This window comes from Auxenochlorella protothecoides, assembly GCF_000733215.1.
Source record: "Auxenochlorella protothecoides strain 0710 unplaced genomic scaffold scaffold62, whole genome shotgun sequence".
Taxonomy (NCBI): Eukaryota; Viridiplantae; Chlorophyta; class Trebouxiophyceae; order Chlorellales; family Chlorellaceae; genus Auxenochlorella; species Auxenochlorella protothecoides.
The window spans coordinates 61,395-80,619 of record NW_011934331.1 but is presented as its reverse complement, the minus strand read 5'-3'; the positions used below and the strand labels follow the sequence as shown (position 1 = coordinate 80,619).

At 62.6% G+C, this 19,225-nt stretch overlaps 8 protein-coding genes across 8 annotated transcripts; 4 read left to right on the top strand and 4 right to left on the bottom strand.

Annotated features, from left to right (window-relative positions):
- Positions 1–1,324: 1,324 nt before the first annotated feature.
- Positions 1,325–2,890, top strand: F751_5392 (hypothetical protein; the record flags this gene model as incomplete). The annotated part of the gene is made up of 4 exons (XM_011402211.1): positions 1,325–1,815; positions 2,010–2,158; positions 2,337–2,416; positions 2,594–2,890. The coding sequence occupies 4 exons, from the start codon at positions 1,325–1,327 to the stop codon at positions 2,888–2,890; spliced, it is 1,017 nt and encodes a 338-aa protein (XP_011400513.1).
- Positions 2,891–3,102: 212 nt separating this feature from the next.
- F751_5390 (hypothetical protein) lies at positions 3,103–5,699 on the top strand (the record flags this gene model as incomplete). Its single annotated transcript, XM_011402209.1, has 6 exons — positions 3,103–3,174; positions 3,301–3,395; positions 3,769–3,911; positions 4,343–4,500; positions 4,915–5,069; positions 5,669–5,699. 6 exons carry the CDS (start codon positions 3,103–3,105, stop codon positions 5,697–5,699), a joined length of 654 nt encoding a protein of 217 aa, XP_011400511.1.
- On the bottom strand, positions 4,153–4,302 carry F751_5391 (hypothetical protein; the record flags this gene model as incomplete). Its single annotated transcript, XM_011402210.1, has 1 exon — positions 4,153–4,302. The coding sequence occupies one exon, from the start codon at positions 4,300–4,302 to the stop codon at positions 4,153–4,155; it is 150 nt and encodes a 49-aa protein (XP_011400512.1).
- Positions 5,700–6,740: 1,041 nt separating the features above from the next.
- On the top strand, positions 6,741–6,914 carry F751_5389 (hypothetical protein; the record flags this gene model as incomplete). Its single annotated transcript, XM_011402208.1, has 1 exon — positions 6,741–6,914. The coding sequence occupies one exon, from the start codon at positions 6,741–6,743 to the stop codon at positions 6,912–6,914; it is 174 nt and encodes a 57-aa protein (XP_011400510.1).
- Positions 6,915–9,715: 2,801 nt separating this feature from the next.
- F751_5388 (hypothetical protein) lies at positions 9,716–10,444 on the top strand (the record flags this gene model as incomplete). The annotated part of the gene is made up of 1 exon (XM_011402207.1): positions 9,716–10,444. One exon carries the CDS (start codon positions 9,716–9,718, stop codon positions 10,442–10,444), a length of 729 nt encoding a protein of 242 aa, XP_011400509.1.
- Positions 10,445–11,813: 1,369 nt separating this feature from the next.
- Positions 11,814–13,579, bottom strand: F751_5387 (1,4-dihydroxy-2-naphthoate polyprenyltransferase, chloroplastic; the record flags this gene model as incomplete). The annotated part of the gene is made up of 6 exons (XM_011402206.1): positions 11,814–11,920; positions 12,105–12,252; positions 12,462–12,623; positions 12,798–12,953; positions 13,163–13,414; positions 13,568–13,579. 6 exons carry the CDS (start codon positions 13,577–13,579, stop codon positions 11,814–11,816), a joined length of 837 nt encoding a protein of 278 aa, XP_011400508.1.
- A 689-nt stretch (positions 13,580–14,268) lies between these two features.
- F751_5386 (hypothetical protein) lies at positions 14,269–17,041 on the bottom strand (the record flags this gene model as incomplete). The annotated part of the gene is made up of 7 exons (XM_011402205.1): positions 14,269–14,402; positions 14,613–14,718; positions 14,905–15,084; positions 15,380–15,878; positions 16,094–16,214; positions 16,370–16,652; positions 16,820–17,041. 7 exons carry the CDS (start codon positions 17,039–17,041, stop codon positions 14,269–14,271), a joined length of 1,545 nt encoding a protein of 514 aa, XP_011400507.1.
- A 491-nt stretch (positions 17,042–17,532) lies between these two features.
- On the bottom strand, positions 17,533–18,577 carry F751_5385 (F-box only protein 21; the record flags this gene model as incomplete). The annotated part of the gene is made up of 3 exons (XM_011402204.1): positions 17,533–17,676; positions 17,856–18,236; positions 18,455–18,577. 3 exons carry the CDS (start codon positions 18,575–18,577, stop codon positions 17,533–17,535), a joined length of 648 nt encoding a protein of 215 aa, XP_011400506.1.
- Between the last annotated feature and the right edge of the window lie 648 nt (positions 18,578–19,225).

The following is a 19,225-nucleotide window of genomic DNA, read 5'->3' as shown; positions in this document are numbered from 1 at the left end:
GTCAACGCAACCCAGTCCACCCAACCCCCATCCCAACTGCATGATGAAAGCATCACGCTCACGGCTGACTGAGGCGGTCAGCCATGGCAACACGAGAGTCGCTGTCGACTGGTGACACAGGAGTCAGACAGCCCGGTCAATCCTATCGAGTGGAGTGAAAAGGTCGTGGATGGTCTTTGACGAGAGCAAATCCGAGATGTTTCTCCAAGTCGACGGTGAGACCATCCCCTGAGGATGTCGATACAGTCGGATCCCGTCCATGCAACCACCGGATCCAGGACAACCCAACTGTGAAGTCCTACATTTCGACTTCCCAGCGCACGCCGGAACTCACCAAGACATTATAGATGGTTGGGATGGCGGCAAAGGGTGTTTGTGGGACACGGCGAGGTGTAGCCTTCAGGCGTGGGTGCGACCGGGGAATGCGCACAGGGACAGCGCTGGGTCGACACTGATGCCGGAAATGGGTGGATCCGGTCTCGTCAAGATTAAATAGTGCTCAGATGTACAAACAAGACAAGAAATCGGTGCAAAGTCGGCCAGATTCTCGCCCTTTGTCCATTGTGGGTCGCAAGGGCGTGCGCCAAACAATTCCCACTTTCGACACTAAGATTGGGTCCATGTGGAGGCGGCTACTATCAGCTGCTGCCACCTACCGCCCCGCTGCCGCTGCCTGCTGCCGTGTTTTGCGACCCCCAACCAACATCACACATCGCGAGCCAGAGTCACTGCGATCTGGGTGCCCGAGGGTGAAAGGTGTGCTTGGGACAAGTGGACCTCTGGTCATACGTTGAAGACCGCGCATCCACTGCACTGAGGAGATGCTGCTGTGCCTAGGATGGGGGGCCCGCGAGGATGCCGTTACTGGCCCTGGTTTGTCTCTGAGATATGTCATCCTTCTGCGTCGTTCGAGTAGTGCACGGGAGACACAATCACAGTCGCATGTCCTTAACTCTCACCTGCCATTTTTCACACATAAAGATTCACACAAATCTTCTTGATATAGCATTCAATGTCTTTGGGCACCAAGTCCGCGTGGGCCATCCACGTGAGTATACGCCTGGGAACCTGCCCGTGTTGCAACAACCACTCCAAAATGCTTGCAGCTTCTCAATCTATGCACACCGACACTCATTTACAGGTCGTGAAGGCGCGGATGAAGCTCAGCAAGGAGCCGCGTATGCCGAAGATGGGCTCGAAGAGCACACCTGTCGCTGAGGTAGGTTGAAGATACGAATTGTGCGCCTCATTACCGCACAGTCTCCAGGCCTCTTCCGTCCCCTAGACTCGATCTCACAAAGCTTTTGGTCAACTCCTGCCGCAGATGCCCGTTTCTGAAGCCGGGGATGTGGCTTCCACGGTTGTCGCCTCGGACAAGCTGGTGCCAACCACCCCCGACGCCTCCACCCAGGAGGCCGGACTGGCCTCCAAGGCTCCTGACGCCATCCTGCGCAAAATGAAGGCTATTAGTCAGATGCCGACCTCCGAGACGGCCGGGCTTGCCGTTGTGGCTGGCGACTCCTCCTCCCAGGAGCTGATCCCTGCGGTCATTACCGAGGCTGTCATCAATGCTGTCAACAACATCCCTCCTCAGGGTCCGATCGCCAAGGTTGTTGCCAAGGCTATCACTGCAGCTAGCAATCCCGCTACCTCCAAAGAGCTGATCCCTGCGGCCGCTGTGGAGGCTGTTGACGCTGCTGGTGACCCTGCTGCATCTGAGGAGCTGATCCTTGCGGCCACCAACGAGGCTATTCAGGCCATCTGCCAGGGAGCCACCCCTCCCGCTTCAAATGGCAGCCTCGCGAATGTCACCCTGTGAGCGGGAGCCTGCGCGGGTGTGAGGGAGGAATGCCTTTCAGTGCCACCTGGGAGGGTGCGCTGTGGGGTTGCTTGCTGTTCAACTCTGAGCTTCGGCCATGCCCCTTCATGAGGCTGCTTCTCGTCTCCCGCCCTTGATCCACGCGCTCTCACCCTGGCCCCCCCACCAACCCCAACCCCCTGTGTCACAGACCTCTCCACGAGGAGGAGGAGGAGGACACGACTCCTGAGAAGAAGGTGGTCGCTCCCCCACCCGGCTTTGGAGGCCCTGTCCCTGCCCCAGAGCCCCCGGCCGCCCCAGAGCCGGCCGTGCCCGCGAACGAGGCCAGCCTGACCGACGGTGAGTGACTGGGTGGCTGGCTTCTGGGTCAGAGGTGGGGTGGGCGGGGACATACTGCCTGGGCACTGCTAACCACCCTCTGGCACAGCTGGGGGATGGTCCTCTTGGGCCACAGTCTACCCTGTCCCTCCCATGCGCCCCCCCCCCCGGCGATGCCATGCTCCCCCTCCGATTGCAGCCGAGGAGATGGCCATCACATCTACTGGGAAGTATTGGGCCTGTATCAAGACCAAGGTGCCTCTGATCCACAGGAGCCATGTGAGAGGGGGGTGCCTCAGTGGAGGCGGGGTGGCGCTGCCTGGCTGGGGACCTGGTACTGTGTTGATAGTCCATGCACCAATGTCCTGCCGAGGCTGCTTGGCCGCCTGATGGCCTGGGCCTGCGTGGTTCACCCGGCCGACTGATCCGTACCCCACCCCGCCGCCGCCCGTGAAGGTTGTGGAGACAGGCTTCCTGGGGGCAGGCACCTACGGCAGGGTCTCCAGGGTTTGCCTGGCGGGTGCCCCATGGGAGGCAGGCCTCCCCGCCGAGGCCGCCCTGAAGCTGTTCGACCACAGACTCACCCCAGGCCAGCGCATGAAGGCGGTGCTGCAGGAGGTGCGCAGCCTGCGCATGGTCCGCGGGCCGACAAACGTCGCGCTTATGGGCATCGTGACGGACGACGTGGGTTGCCCCGAGGGCGTCCTCATGGAGCACTGCAACGGCGGGCACCTGTACGAGTACATGCGGTGAGTGGGTGTTGGTGGGAGGGCAGGCAGCGTCCGTCATTGGTTGTTGGAGTGGGGTCAGGAGGGCGCGCGTGCCCGAGCCTCCGGAGTGCGGTGGCCAGTCACGGAGCCGTGCCCACGCCGCCGCGCCGCGCCCAGCCTGCCCTGCGCCCCCTGCACCCTGCCTCAACCGTTCAACCCCCCTCTTCCCCCCCCCGCCCCAGCCAAAACCCGGGCATGGACGAGGTCAGCCAGGTGAAGTTGCTGTGCAGCATGGCGCTCGCCCTGGCCAACCTGCACGAGCTGGGGGTGAGTGGATGTGAGAGTGGGACGGGGCCTGAGTCATGCCCGCCGCCGGTGGAGCCGCCTCACTGCGTGCCTGCCCGCCCCCCCCCTTCGACCTGCTGCCTCACGATCCTGCGCACCCCGCCGCAGATCGTCCACTGCGACATCAAGCCCTGCAACATCCTGGTCTGCGTGGACGCGAATGGCGAGCCCACGGCAAAGCTGGTGGACTTTTCGGGGGGTGAGTGGGGAGTGGGGAGGTCGTCCCCTGCACATGGCCAGCCGGGGCCTGTGGCCTGTAGCCCCTCCGCCCACTCCGTGCAACCCCAGCCCGCATGCTTCCTGCCCTGCCGCCTGGGCCTGTCTGGATGCACCGTCAATCCTCTGCACGAGCGCTGATGGCCTGCCTCCGCCGCCACCCCACAGCCTTCCGGCCGACGGCGGACGGCAGACCCCCTCACCCCCACGATATGTGGGAAGGCGTCGCGTGAGTTGGTGGGGGCCTCCACGGTCTTGGGGGGGGGGATGTGATGTCGTGAATGTGCCAGAAACTCCCTCCTCAGAAGCCCTCCCTGTACGCTGGCCGTGTGTGACCACCTCCTTCACTGGCCACTGCAGGGTGACATACGCCTTCTGCCCCAACGAGGGCTTCAAGAGACCGCAGATGTCAGGGGACGTCTGGGCAATGGCCTGCTCCATGCTGGAGCTGCTGCAGCCCGGGGCCCTGGGCAACGGCTGGGAGGGCAAGGAGTACCAGCGAGGTGTGTGGGCCATGCATGGGGGCAGGGGCAGGGGCAAGGAGGGCCTAGAGGGCTGTGGTTGGCTTTGGGGCGGGGGTGGGGAGGGTGTGGAGAGGTGCACCCTGTGACGACCAGGCGTGGGAGCCTGCTCTCACTCGCCCTTCCCTGCAAAGGGCTGTGCCTGCTGCGTCTGGCTGGCCCGGGTTCGGCAACCCTTGCCGGGTCACCACCTGTCCACCACCCCCAACCGTACTGCGAGTGCTTACTTGCCGTGCCCTCGCGTCGCCCCCCCTTGCGGCCCCGCCTCTTGCCGCGTGACCCCATGCGACCGCACCCCGCCTTGCGACTCCTGCCGCCCATCCTTGTCCTTCCCCAACACCCTCCCATTCCTCCTCACCGATACTCTGCACATCCCTTCACTTCCCCCCCCTCACCACCGCACACATATGCAGCCCGGGGCCACAAGGAGCACCCCGCCAGGCCCCTCCTCCACCTGATCGACGGCCTGCCCGCGGGCGTCCTGCTGCGCGTGATCAGGGCCCTGGCCTTCGCGCCCGAGCAGCGCTGCACTGCTGCCGAGCTGTCGGAGGCGCTGGAGGTCCACCTGCAGGTCCTGGCCGACCCCGCGCACGACCGCGAGAGGCTGCTCCGCATCGAGGCCGCGCTGCTGGAGCCGCTGCGGGCCCGGGACCGCGCCACGGCGGCCTGGCTGGCGCAGCGCCGGCTGGAGCGCGCCGAGCGGGAGCGGGAGGAGCGCGCAGCGCGGGTGGAGGCGGCGCGTCTCCTGCGCGAGGCGGAGGCCCCGGCCGCGCGCGAGGCGGCGGAGCGCGCCGCGCGCGCGGCGCTGGCCCTGCGCGCGCCGGCGGGCGGCACCCCCGCGACGCCCGGCGAGGTGGAGCGCGTGGCGCTGGACGCACGCCACCGCGTCACGGCCGGGTTCGTAGTCGCCTGCCCCGGCGCGGCCGTGGACCTGCTGGTCGACCTGGACCTGGCCGCACACCTGCACCACGGCGTGACCCTGCAGCTCCCGGCCCTGCTGGACCCGGCCCAGGTCGACGCCGGCGCGGGGCGGTGCCCGCATGCGGCCCTCTGCCGCGCGGTGTTGGACGCCGCGCGGGCCCGGCTGCAGGCCTGCGAGGGGTACGCGGAGGCGGTCGCGGAGGCGTGCCGCCTGGGGTGGTGCGACCCCGCCGCCCCCCCCCCGCCGCTGGTCGAGGCGCAGGGGGCGGTGGGCGCGGCCCAGGCTGCGCTGGAGGCGGCGCTGCGGGAGAGTCGCCGGGCGGACCACCAGGCGGCGCTCGCCGCCGCGGTCGCCGGGGTGGTGGCGCACATGGCTGCACACCCAGCCCGGGGCGCTGCGCGGGCGATAGGGACGTCCAGCGACGAGTCGGAGGGGTCGGAGGACTCGACCGACTCGGAGGCGACCAGCTCCTCCGACGAACTGAAGTCGTACGCTTCGTCCAGCGAGTCGGAGGCAGAGTCGAGCGCTCTTGAGGACGCGGCGGCGAAGTCGAGCGCTCTTGAGGACGCGGCGGCGGAGATGAGCGCTCTTGAGGACGCGGTGGTGAATTTGAGTGCTCTTGAGGACGCGGCGGCGAAATGGAGGGCTCTTGAGGACGCGGCGGCGGAGATGAGCGCTCTTGAGGACGCGGTGGTGAATTTGAGTGCTCTTGAGGACGCGGCGGCGAGCCTCGGGACCCGCGGAGGGGCACCGCCGCAGGACGTACCTTGCCAGCACGATCATGGCACTATCACCCACCCGGCGCCGTCCGTCCGAGGCCTGAGCGCGCCGCTGCCGCAGGCTGCTGAACTGAACAAGAAGGGAGCTGGCGAGACGGCCTCGGATAGGCTAGGCAGTGCGCCGGCGGGCAAAGTGCGCATGGGCCATGGCGGCCAGGCGCCCCTGGCGAATGGCTCTGTCGACCATGGACGTAGAGAGGAGAGGCCAACGGAGCTGTGACCCGGTGGAAAGGAGGTCTGCAGCATCATGGGGCGGCGCTGGCCCTTGGATCCCCGGTAATCTTCCAGGGCAGGAGGAGTGGACCATTGGTTGCCTGCCTCACAATCGCCCTCTCTGCCTCCCTCAAATACATGCGTGCCTGCTTGAGCGGCATGCACCAGACCACCACATAGACCCCCGCTCGAGCCAGTGTTGTATTGCCCGCACTTGGCGGCGGATGCCCCTCCCCCCATTCCCAGCAGCCCACCCCGCACCTCACTCTGCTCATCATCCTTTGGATTGCATGAACACCATCGCCCTGCACTGTCGACATCTTTGCTCCTGTTTCCATTGCGTTGCGCCACTCACCTTGCCCTGTTCAGAGGAAGGTGGAGCTCTTGCGTCATGCTGTTGAAATTTACCATCCTGTTTCCATGCGATGTGCCCAAGGTTCAGAGGGCCAGTCACTCCAGCTGGCAGGAAAGGGGAAATACGATCGGTGGGACCAGGCACGCTTCATCCACGATCCTGACACCGACTCTTATCCAGGCTGGGAGCATGCACGCCCAGAGACAGGTGGAGCGATGGCCCTGTGCTGTCTCCCAGGCCGGGGTGCGACGGTGGGCTCATGCAGGACAAAGCTTCTATGGGAGACCTTGAAGACGTGTAAAGGCTGCACGAGATAGCCTACAACAAGTGAATTTACCGTGGAGCAGAGGCAAATTGCATTGTCGTATGTCCCGGAGAAATTCTTCGCGGCCCCTCCCCAGGGCGTCTTTGCAGGTGTTGGCCCGTTTTCGATGCCCATGCACACACTGCTATCATCGCCGCCCCGCATCTCCTTCCCCTTTTATCATCACGCTTAGGGCATTTGTAGTCGTAACCGACAGCTCTCGCTGCCATGCAACCTCATGCTCGGCGGTCGCAGTCAGGGCGCGAAATCTGTCCGTGAGAGGTGCTCAAAATTCCAGAAGACCCCAATCTTTGCCTTGTGCTGTCTCCCAGGCCGGGGTGCGACGGTGGGCTCATGCAGGACAAAGCTTCTATGGGAGACCTTGAAGACGTGTAAAGGCTGCACGAGATAGCCTACAACAAGTGAATTTACCGTGGAGCAGAGGCAAATTGCATTGTCGTATGTCCCGGAGAAATTCTTCGCGGCCCCTCCCCAGGGCGTCTTTGCAGGTGTTGGCCCGTTTTCGATGCTCATGCACACACTGCTATCATCGCCGCCCCGCATCTCCTTCCCCTTTTATCATCACGCTTAGGGCATTTGTAGTCGTAACCGACAGCTCTCGCTGCCATGCAACCTCATGCTCGGCGGTCGCAGTCAGGGCGCGAAATCTGTCCGTGAGAGGTGCTCAAAACTCCAGAAGACCCCAATCTTCAGCACATCGTGGACCCCTCCCTCTACCTCACTGGCCCTCCCATCTCATCTACGGAGCATGGGCGGATCACCTCCACGCCGATGAAACGCCCCGCAGTCCTTGGGTAAAAATCCTGGTTGCTGTCGCAACCTTCGAGTTGACTACCACTTGAGCACGGAGATGTGCCCCACATCGCAACCCATCGACCACCACGCATCCATTTTGCAGATTGCAGGGTCCGTGCGCGCGTCCCAGGGACCTCTACGATTGCCCTGGTCTTCCGTCATTTACCACCTTGCTCCATGTGGTCATACATGTCCAGAAGCTAATTTCCGCCCGGACTTTACGTCAGTGCAGCCAGTGCAGGCTCCCTCTACGATTCCATTTTGTTTCTCTGTCGCAGTAAGGAAGCGTGTGACTACCCATATCTGCAAAGCAGCCTGGAAGCAGACCTGCCATACCGCAGATGGCACACTGATAGCCATGAGCCCGGAGTAGTTGGCCTCAGCTTTGCTACCCGCACGGAACTGCCTTGCTGGGTGTGAAGGTTCCGTCAGTCCACAATTGAGCTTCCTGTTATACAGCGTCAGTCATCAGGGCTCAAGCATGAGGTGGCCGTACCACTGGCAGCGTTCTGGTGATTGATGTTGCGCACTTGCGCGCTATAACGTTACTGCTCATGGGAGTTATCTGTGCAGCTGGACCTCAAGGTGCCACGCATGCGCATAGGCATGCAGCCCTGACTCTGCTGACTCTGTCCTCGTTCATAGCACCCTCGGACTATGGCCTTTGCCACATGATGGTTTTCTTCGTGGCACCTTTGGGCAGCTCTTAGGCACCATAAATCTGTGGCGCCTCCTGTTCCCATGCCGCACCCCCTCGCCATGTGGCAGTGAGGAGCGCACCAGTAGTATACCTTCTTATGCCGCTTCTTTAAGTCCTCTCGAGTCTGCAAGTCAGCCTTGTGCCCGCCCCCACCTTGCCCCAACACCCTTCAGACCTCGCAAGAGGGCAACATCTTGAGCGTGGAAATGGTCGGCAGACCATTCCAAAGGCGTACTGCACCCGCGCCTTTGAGTTCTGTGCAGGGGAAGCACTAAGGCTGTGCACAGTCCGCTGTGCCTGGATTGTGAAGCTCCCTACCATCCATACAGACCTTACCAAACAATTGTCACAGTGAGGGCTTGCGGTGAAGAGGAGCCAGTACCAGTGCCTGTCCAGGTCTGTGCTCCTCTATTTGACAGCGCATCCTCCCGTGTTCATCAGGTTGTGGCATAAGACGTAAAGGGTCCCCGATGACACAGTCTGCCCCTCCGCTTGGCGTGCAGTGGCCGTCAAGAGGGCCTGTTGCAGATCTGTGCTGTCACCAGCAGGCTCCAGAGGTTGAGCCGAGCCTGACCCATCTGCAATGCCTACTGCTGCATACTGATGGGGGTTGAACTACGCACTATCTCAGGACATTGCGGAGCTACTTTTGTGTCGGACTGCAGGGTGTGTGGGTCTGACTCGTTTACTGCACGTGCTGCTGACGAGGGCGGGGAAGACTGCTTTGAAAAACGGGGGTCTGTCAGCATAAACACGGGATCCCAGACAGCAACACCACTAAATCTCGGCTGTTTATTACTCAAGTATCCAAACCGTCCCTCACTAAGACATCTTCCAAGGTTCCCCAGCCCCTCGAGCTTCAAGATGGCCAAGGTGAGAGCATCAACAGTCCACACAACGCCCTTTATGGCTACACATACCTCCCCATGTCTCTTCAATGTGATTTAAAGAGATTAGATACATGTATCACAAGCCTCCCATGCCCCCATCGTGCCCCGTACAGAGAATTGGTGCCCGGGCCAACGGCCACCAGCATCGCACTTCCAAGCCGCTGACCGTCTTCGTGAAGGCCGTTATGAGCGCCTTCTCCATGGTCTCCCTGCACTTCGGGGCGAAGACGGCGAATTCTAGCTCCAACGCGTCCTCCAATGCCTCGGTGAGATGCAGGGTGGGTGCTGTCCGTTGCCCTCGTTGTTAGCGAGCCACCCGGCTCTCCGCGACACCGCCCATGGGTCGTCCCTGATCCTCCATCGCTGCACTTCACGCAGACACCTGCTTCCTGCTCCAAGGGCGAGAACAGTCTGGCGGAAACTCCCAAGAGCCTGTCGTCCTCCGAGTCCTCGGCCCCAGCCACTCCCACCCTCGCATCCCCAGCAACCCCGTACCCATATCTTGCCGCCTCCACCCCTGCCTCTCCGGCCCCCGCCACCTCCATCCCTGCCTCTCCAGCCCCCGCCACCTCCACCCCTGCCTCTCCGGCCCCCGCCACCTCCATCCCTGCCTCTCCGGCCCCCGCCACCTCCATCCCTGCCCCCTTCACCCCCATTCACACTGGCGATGTGGCCATCACACCCCCACTGCGTCACCAGCGCCGCAACTCTGTGTCTTGCGACGAGGCCCTCTTCACCCCCGGGTGCCCTGCAGGCTACCTTGCCCTGGTAAGAGGGCCTGCTGTGCGCGCAACCCTACGTCTGCCAATGCCCACGCAAGTCTGGCTGCCCTCGTATGTTGCTTCCCCAGAACAACATGCAACCCCATGTCCACTCCTCGCCACCTGCACACCGCAGATGGAGGAGCCAACACCCTCTCTGGTTCCTCCGAGCCCCAGGGCTGCCACCCCCTTTGAGGTCAACCTGCCTGAGGACCTATACGGCTTTGCCAACGCCGAGACCACCTCCTCAACTTCACCCCACTCCCTGGAGTCTACTGACAGCTACAGCGCGCCCTCCTATGCTCCCACCATCCTCACGACACCCTCCGAGGTGGACTCCGATGCTGACGAGGCCTGGATGTCTGGGTTTGCCGCTGGCATCGCCGACACGACCGCCTATCTGCTGAAGGGCTCCTGCGCCGAGCGCGAGCAGAAGCTGGTGGCGCGTGTGGCGGAGCTGAACGCCTGCCAGCACCAGTACCAGGTTGAGCTCATGCAAGCGATGGACATCCAGGCGGAGGTGCAGCAGTGGGAGAACTACCTGCAGGACTTGCTGGCCCAGGCTGCGAGCCTGTTCCCTGATGGTGAGGAGGGGGCACTGCAGGCGGCGCTCCACATCTTCAACAGCCACGAAGCCAAGGTGAGTGCGCGGGGTTCTCTCTGTCATGTGACCTCGACCACGACCTACAATCCCATGGCATGGCACCTCCCGCCTCAGCGCCTCGCAATGTCTCGTCCACCCTCACCCCTGTCTTCCCTCATATTACGTCCATAGGAGGTGGAGCTGCGCAATGCCGGCATCTACCACTTCGAGGAGGTGGCTGCCTGACGAGCGATACTAAACTCACATCGCCATGAAGCATGCTCCATTGTACATCTCCCGCAGCAATGCGGGTGCAGCATGTTTCTTTTGTATATTATTGGATTGAATTGCATTTTAGTTGTGACAGCAGCGACGATGAGAGGGTTCAGTCACCCGAACTACCACCCGGGATGTCCGTTCGGGCACGGCAGGGTGCGTGCCCGACCGGGGTGCCTGTGGGCCGCTACAATGCTTCCATTCATTGTAAGATGCCTCTACCACATCTCAAACTTTGTGTTGAGAGGTCAAATACATTCTGGCTCCCCTGGGTCCGGCTTGAGCATGTTGGAGCTTCGAGTCTCCCTATGCCGCCGCCCTCGGTGTTGTGGGGGCGGTTTAGACCCTACAACGTGGACTGATGTATATGACCTTAAGTAGGAATGTTACAGAACAAGACCCCGAATACGGTGAGGGGCTTGGGTTTCAAGCACGGTGCCAGGCGGCGTAGACACGTCGCAGGGCACGGATGCAGATGGAAAGGGTGGAAGACTCCGGAGAGGGGGCCCCCACAACACTCGGTCATGATTGAGAACATCATGACGGAACTTTGAACTTCGTTACAGCCTAGCGTTGAGAAGCATTACGTAACTGGTTAAAGTGATGATAAGGAGTATTGTGATCGGCCCCTGGGTGCCGGGTTGTGACGAGCTTCACGAGATGTCGGCTACAATGCCGTCCAACGGACCGATATTGGATCTCGCACAGCTTTGGCGGCGGCTCCGCGAAAGGTGTGCTCTGCTTTGACGATGTGCGTGTTCACGAAGCTGTCCATCGACCACGGCATCACAAGCCCAAGTAAAACTACGTGCACGATCTGTCGGGAGATGCCTGTAGGCTGACGTGCTTTGCAGCAGCAAGACTGGCAAGAGCACAGGGAGCATGTGCAGGTCTCTGGCTTGCAATCCCGCGTGATGTAGTAGGGAGCAGTCAAGAACTTGCCACAGAGCTCGGTCTGGGGAGTGACCAGAGATGTCCGACTGGAACGCTGCCTGGGCCTCACAAGTCCTCACCATCGGGGGCTGTGCATGCTGCAAGCCTGCCAGTGCATAGCCTCAGCCCAGTGTCGTTGGTGCGTCCTCTCCGGGCTTTCCTACCCTTTCATCCGTGCCCAGCGCCGCGCCTAGGCCGTCTGGCGCAGCGCCCGAAAGCCAAGCTCCTCACCGTATTTTGGGATCTTTGTCTGTAACATTCCCAGTTCGGGTCACATACAGCGGTGCACCTTCGTGGGGTCTGACCAGCCCCAAAACAGCCAGGGCCCACCCGACCCCTTTGCAGCATGGCCCTACGTCAGCATGGCTCGCTTGAGCACCAGACCGAGGCACAACATGGTGCAGAAGAGGATGTGCCAGCGGGTCGCCAGGAGCTTCAGGGGCCGTAGCGCCTCTGGGTCTGATGGTATGAGAGGAAAGCATGGAGTGAGGCGGGACGGTGTGCCAGTGAGCGGTGGATTACGCAGAAAGGGCGGCTGCGGCGAGTCGGCGGCATACAATGATACCAGTCCGAGACTAGTGCCTAGGGTCCCACCCCTGAACACCCTCCCCCACCCCTCTCACTTCCCTCCTCCCCCAAGTACCGTGCGCGTTCTTCTCTGCCAGGGACACCATGGCATTGGCGGAGCCGTAGGCCACCATGGCCGAGGTCCAGCATGTGAGCGGCAGGTAGCCCAGCAGACTGGTGGCCAGGAGCCCGACGTGCACCAGTCCCACCGTCACCTTGAGCACCTGCATGCATCCAGAGAATGGTGAAGGGGGGAAAGGGGGAAGAGGGTGCTCGCCCAGTGTGAGATACTCAAGTGCGCGAGGCGCGTCTGGCGGCTGCATTCGTGAAAGTTTTGAATGTATGCGGGGGTGGAGGGGAAGCTCAGAGTACGGCATGGCGACGCAGCCATTCGGACCCCTCCCCCCCTTGCTGCCATCTGCTCCCCAGGCACCTGCGCGCCGGTCTCGGTGCCGAGGCGTACAATGGGGGAGCGCTTGCCCGCCGCCAGATCGCCCTTGACTTGGTGGAAGTGGGAGCAGAAGAGGATGGCGCTGGTCGAGACGCCCACCAGGACCGACAGGATGCAGGACTGGGTGCTGAGGGCTGGGGCCCCCTGCAGACGCGTGGTGAAGGGGAGGGGGGAGGTGATTAGGTTGGTGGCTCGACAGGGGCCCTGCTGCGAGCAGGGAGCGATGGCTGGCTGGCAGGCACCCGGCTGATGACTGCAGCGCTCCATGGGATGCCTGCCGCCACGCCCCATCCCCACTTTGCGGCCGCAAGGTCTGACCTGTGCAAGATAAAATGCATTGACAGCCAGCGGCCCGAATGCCACAAAGCAGAGGGCCTCGCCAAGACCTTGATACGAGAGGCGGAATGGCGGGCCCTGGTACAGGTAGCCGCAGCATATCGCGGCGTATAGCATCTTGCTGGCAATGGCAGGGGACTGTGGGTTGGCAGGAATGGCAGAGGGGAAGAAGTGGGGTTGGAGCGTCCATAAAACAAAGAGTCGTCTGAAACACCCCGTAGGCGCGGCGGCCACGAGATCTCAAGAGACCGCCCTCAGGGTCTCCCACTCTGTGCACCCCAGAGACTTCTGGCTGCGCCTTGCTGGCCACTACACCCCCTCCGCGCATTCAGCGAGGAGCACCTCACCTGAGACAGGAGCCAGAAGAGCATGCCTGCGCCGGCCAGGAGGGAGGCGTGCGCAGTCACGAAGATGGTCCTGGGGGAGCGGGTGATGTTGACCCAGGACTCGTACTTGTGGGTGTCCACCCCGGTGAGGGAGTCAAAGTAGTCGTTGGACAGATTGAGCCAGGCGATGATAAGGATGGAAGAGAGGCAGAGGCCCAGGGTGCGCAGCATGTCAGCCTGCCCCGTCGTTGCAAACACGGCAGCTGCGCTGACCTGTCGATGGTGGGGTTGGGGGTTGGATGGACGGGAGGGAGGGCGTGGTGAGTTGTGCGAGGTAGTGCAGGGCACATGTGATGAAGCACCAATCCTTGTGTGTGTGGGGGAAAGAGATCGGAGACCCTCCCCATGATCAGCCCTGGCGCTCACCAGGATCGGCATGATGCCCACAGAATACATGGGCGCCTTGATGGCTGCTCTGAGGAGCGATGCGCGGTCCTTGTAGGGACTGCCCCCGTCCTCAGGTGGGGGGGAGGGTGCAGCATGGTGAATGCCCTTCGCGCTGTCCACGAACACAGGCTCTATCACCGCATCGGGGCTGACTTGCGGATGCTCGTGTGGGAAGGACGTCGAGCTGCAGCGCTGGCGACCAGTGCGGGCACATCGTGAGGGCTGTGCTGCCAAGGGCGAACACCGTGGCCTGGATAGAGCGATGAGCTGGCACGGTCGTGATGATGTGCTTGCGGCGCATCGAAAGCTGAACCCCCCTTGCAATGATTGTCGACTAGGCATTGCTACACGCAGCTCTATTGTGCTGGCTGGCCTTGCGGTTTCACGCCAGGCTGGCGGAGTGCGGCCAGCACAACGCCAATGCCAACTGGAAGATGGAAATCTCAGGAAGTCATTCTCATTCTGTGCAGGAGATATTTGTTGACTTCACATACGATCCCGTGAGCTTCCTGGGGACACCATATCCCTCCATCGATCTCGGACAAATTTCCGACGCGAGCGCTAGAATGGGGGGGATGTGCCGTCGAGCGAGATCGTACATGAGATCACAACCCAAGGACATTCTTGCAGCCTGCTCTGGTGGTATTGACAAAGCTATGCTGACACAGCAGGCAACGGGTTCAAGCCAGCACATATACCGTTTCCTGGCCCGGGAGGACACGGAGGCTGGCCAGCTTCAGTTTCAGCAGGGCATTCATGAACACTTTGGCCTTCACCCCGACTCCCAGCTCTTCCAGGGCCCGGGCTCCAAACTCTGGGCAGGAGGGGCAGAACGGGGCAGGTTGATGGTAAGGACCGTGGGCTCAGTGCGGCATGCGTGCGTATTCCAGATCAAGAGGTCGACAACATGCAGGTGGGCGGGCAGAAGCCCGTCGTGGCATGTGCACATTGAATACAAGCCCCAGATCAGCAGTGTCCAGCCCAAGGGATACTTCATCCTCGCCATGATCAATGTTCCACTCACCGACAGAACCAGTAGCCGCCAGGGTTGCTTGGAGCGAGGTCAGGGTGTTGTTCAGGAGCTGGAGGGACAGCTGGCCCCGGATGAATGCAGGAAGAGTGGCGTAGGTCTGCTTTTTGTGGGCTGGAGAGGGTGAGTTAAGAGCCGGAAGCTGGTGTTTGATGACCAATGATGCAGTGTGTCACATGCTGTGCAGGTGTCAGGCCACGCGCCCCTCATCCAGAGTCGGCGGTGGTGAGCATGCGGCCTCATGCAGTTGTGAGCGCTCCTCAAAGTCGACACACCCGACGCCCACCGTTTCTGCCACGCAGCCGATCCTCCGACTGTGAGGCGGTGAGGGGGCTCCGAAGGGGGGGCTGGCCGCCGCAGAGCGGGCTCCCATGGTCTCCGAGCCGGCCACCTGCGCCCCGTGCAGTGTTGAAGCAGGGAATCTGCCGCTGGGGTCCAGGGCTGTGCTTGACCTCGACGGCGCGTCCTGCAGGAGACAAAGGTTCAGAGATGGTACGGGAACAGGAAGGAGGCACCTGGCACACAGAGCGCATGCTGAAGGGCCATGGCCGGCGCGGTGAGGAGAGCGCGTGCAGCCGGATGGATGGCCGTGCCTCGCACCCCTGCGACCCAGATCGCCCTGCAGGCTGTGCGGCCTGGGCGCATCATTGCCGGCAGTGACGGGATCCACACACCCCAGCATGTCCTTGAGGGGCATAATCCCGCACCCCTCCCCTCCAACCCGACCGCTCCACCCTGCAGCCTCCCACCACGGCCATCACCTGGCGAGCATCCTCGACTCCTGAAGAGATGCCGCCCACCTCGGCGGCCTGGGCCAGGGGCTGCTCAGGAAAGAGCGGAAACTCGCCTGCCTCCAAGGCGTACCGGCTCGGCCGCTCTTTCTTCTCGGCCGTGGCCATGTATCGCTCCGCGGACGCGATGATGGCGGGGTACCGCGACCTGTACTGATCCATGAAGGAGGGGGTGGGGCCGGGCGTGGGTGCGCCCTCCCCCTGTCCTGCCAGACCCCGGGAGAGGTCGAGGGGGGTGCTCCCGGGCTGGCCGCGCGATGCCGGCGGCGGGGGTGGCGAGGGCGCCACGGCGTGCTCAGCCACGGGATGCGAGGCATGCGTCGCGGCATGCTGGGCTCCTAGTGGCGAGGCATTGGCCGGCGCGCTGGCGGGCAGAGGTTCTGGGGTGAGGGCCCACTGACTGCCGGCGGGGAAGGAGAGCCTGCCAGAGCTGGCAACAGACATGCTGGTGTACTTTCCAAGCAGCTCCCTGTGCATCATGGGGAGGAAGGGAAAGGTGTGGTTGGGGCATTGAGGACTATCAGGGGGACGCGGGAGGCAGTCGCCGATCATCAGTCGGTGAGCCCGCTGGGGCCATGCGTCACCGCATCAAGGGCTGAGGTGGACAGTGGCGGGGAAGTGGCGTCGGGCCCTGTATCACTGCTTGCAGCTGCTTGGATCCCCATTTTTCATACAGCAGCCCACCTCATGCTGGGGCTGAAATCCTCCGCGGAGGCCAGGCTGGAGGGGGTGTCCTGTCGAGCCCTGGCCATGCGCATGGTCGTCAGCTGGGGACCCTGAAGGACCACACTCCCCTGAGCCAGGACTGTGAGGGGGTGGGTATGGCGGTCGAGGGGTGCTGTTGGTGCAGTGCCAGCCGGAGTCCCTTGCACCCTGGGCAGCAGTGAGATCTGATCAGCCACAGGCTATCCAAACAGGCCCTAGATGACCTCAGGGAATCGGCCGCCCCAACCATCTCACCACTCCCTGCGGGCAACCAGGAACTCATCAGCGGTGGCGTGCCGGCAAAGGAGGACATGGGGCTGGACCCCGGGAAGAGTCCAATCGGCGAGGCTGACTGTGGGGCCCGGAGCTGTACATCCTCCTGTTTCACCCTTGCCTCCGGCTCCATCAATTCAAGGGGGTCCAGGGGCGGCTCTGGCACGTATGGCTCCCGGTAGCCATAGCCGGATAGCAGGGACTCCAGGTCTTTAATCTGCTGGCATGCTGCCTGGTAGGTGCTCACGCCGTCAGACACAGCATCCTGTCAAGCCAACGAGGTGACAGGCTGTGCTGGAAGTGCTATTGCGATGCAGGGGATGCTCGGACGGATGGCATTGCCTGCTCTGTGCTAGAGCAGCACAGCAGCCGTCCCCGGACCGCCCCGTGCTGGGCTGCGAGCGATCCCGTACCCCAGAACCCCGAGCCCACCTGGAGGGAGCCCGACCTCAGGGACTCCAGTCCCTGAACTTCGATCGCTGCAGAATCCAGGGATTCTCCGATGGCACGCAGTGCATGCCTGTATGCTGTCGCTCCGACCACAGGGCGTTGCTCCACATCCCGGCGCAGGGCCCCGAGTTCCGCAGAGGCCCCTGCCGAGAAAGCCCCCATGTGCGCATGCAGGGCCTGGATGCTGGCCTGGACTGCCGTCATCTCGTATCTGATATCGTCGAATTTAAAGGTTCTGTATCAGGAAATTGGCCTGGTTGCGAAGTGATTTGAGTCGTGCCTGGCGCGCCCTGCACTTGAACGCACAAGTTGGGCCATGCTTGGAAAGCACGGCGCTGATTTGTACCGGTCAAGGGGTTCCCCACTGGGCAGGCACACCAGAGAATACTGACCAAGAGAACGCCAGCTTGGTATGCATCAGAATTACAGCAGTGTGCAGGGGCCTCTGGGGACGGGAAGGTACACGGCGCTCCTCGATAAGTGTCGCTTGGCATGGATATGCTGTTGGCCTAGGAACGAATACACTCCAGTACCAAACAGAGTCTCCAATTGACACGAGGAGAAAGCAAGGGGTTTAAAATTGCCGCTCAAAAGGGGGGCGTACAGGATGAGGAGCCAGGTGGCGATTGGAGGGCTTTCCTCCCTGGCGCGCGCCACCAGCACTCATGCGCATGGAGCTCAGAATCTGTGGCAGGTCACTGCGGTCCTAGCCTCTTCCTGAAGAGGAGGTGCAGCTTCATGCTGGGGTTGTACACCCCTTCTTTGGACATGCCAAGGAACAGCTCGTCCATGAGGGGGTGCAGAATCGGCCTGACCCCCCGAGGGGCCACCAGGTTCTCCTGCAGTCCAAAGAATACAGAGTGCCCCGAGCGGTGGGTGTGACTGGAGGGTGTCAGCAAGCGTTGTGAGGCACAGCACAATTCTGTAAAGCGCTCCTCCCAGACCCCCTGGCATGAATGGGCGGAAATTCCCGGCACACTTCCCACCCCCAACCCACCGCCCCGCCAGCACGACCCACCTCGGCGACGTAGGTGGTCACCCCCCCCGGCCGATCCCGCTCATCCACGAGGACATGGTAGAAGGGCTGGAACCTGCCCTGCGACAGCGCGTCCACCCGCATGGCCGCCATCCAGGCGGGGGAGGCGAGGCAGGTGGGGTCCATGCCCGCCACCACGCCGCGGTACCCATAGCGACGGTGCGTGACCACCGCGCCGACGCCGTGCGCGTAAGCGCCCCAGCGCAGCGTGCGGCGCATGGCGCCCTCCGCCGCCTCGCGCGCCGCCGCGCTCTCCAGCCGCGCCTGCTTCAGCAGGAGCAGGGTGGCGGAGGCGGCGGCGTACTCCTCCGCATCCAGCTCCAGCTTCAGGGCGGCCTCCAGGTCTGCCACCCGTGTATTAGACTGTGGGGTGGGCAGTGGCGTGGGGAAGCAGGCATGGGAGACAGGAGATGTATGAGAGATCATCACTCGGTCATTCCTGGAGAGTCTGTGCGTGAAGTGCAAGTGCGGGGCCCACCATGGACCGAGAGTCCGAAGTTGACACACTCGCGGTCCCGGGCCGATGTGGAGCATGGCAAAGGGCCACCTCATTCCGGTGACTGTGAAGGCACGCCAGCTACCTGGAGGAAGGCGCCCAGCTGGGCTTCCATGAGGGTCTCCTCGGCCCAGACCTCCACCTCCCCTGCATCCGCACTGGCAGCCTTTGAGACACCGCCCGGCCTGGCACAGCCTCGCTGGCCCATCACATGTGGCTTGAAGGGCTCACATGGAGGTGGACGGATCGCCCGCGTCCTGTGATGGGCCCCTCCGAGAGGGAAGTGATCTTGGAGGTGATGCCTGCCCAGAGTCTGGGCGTGCCCGCAGCACGGAGTCCCCGCAGGTGCCATGGGATGCAGTGTATGAATCTAGCCGTGTGTCGATCACCGAGCTCGACTCGAAGGGCAGGGGGATGCGTGCTGCATGCTCCGATGCCCTGTCTCCGTCTCGTGTGATCTCGGATGTCGAAGTCGGGGCAGTCAGTCAAGCAGGTGCCCGGCAGGACGACAATACATGCGATTCATCATGCACTGGTCAAGCCTTGCTTCTTCCCAAAACAATGGTGTGACTGAAAACGTTGTTGCACACAGGCAGCCATCCTCATGCCGCAGGCTTTGGCCACCCCACTTCCGAGCTGCCGCCCCTTGCCAACCCGCCACACTTCCCCTCCGTCCCTGACCCGTTTGCGGCAGCCTGTCAGACCACGAGGAGGATCATTTCATCACAAGAGTGCTCAAGCTCTCCAGGCACTCCCTTTTCTGAGCACGGTGACGCTTGTGCTCGGCGGCAGCCCGGTAGGTCTGGCCCCCCTGGTGTGCTGGAGAGGGAAGGGATCAGGGGTCTGTGTCACCACA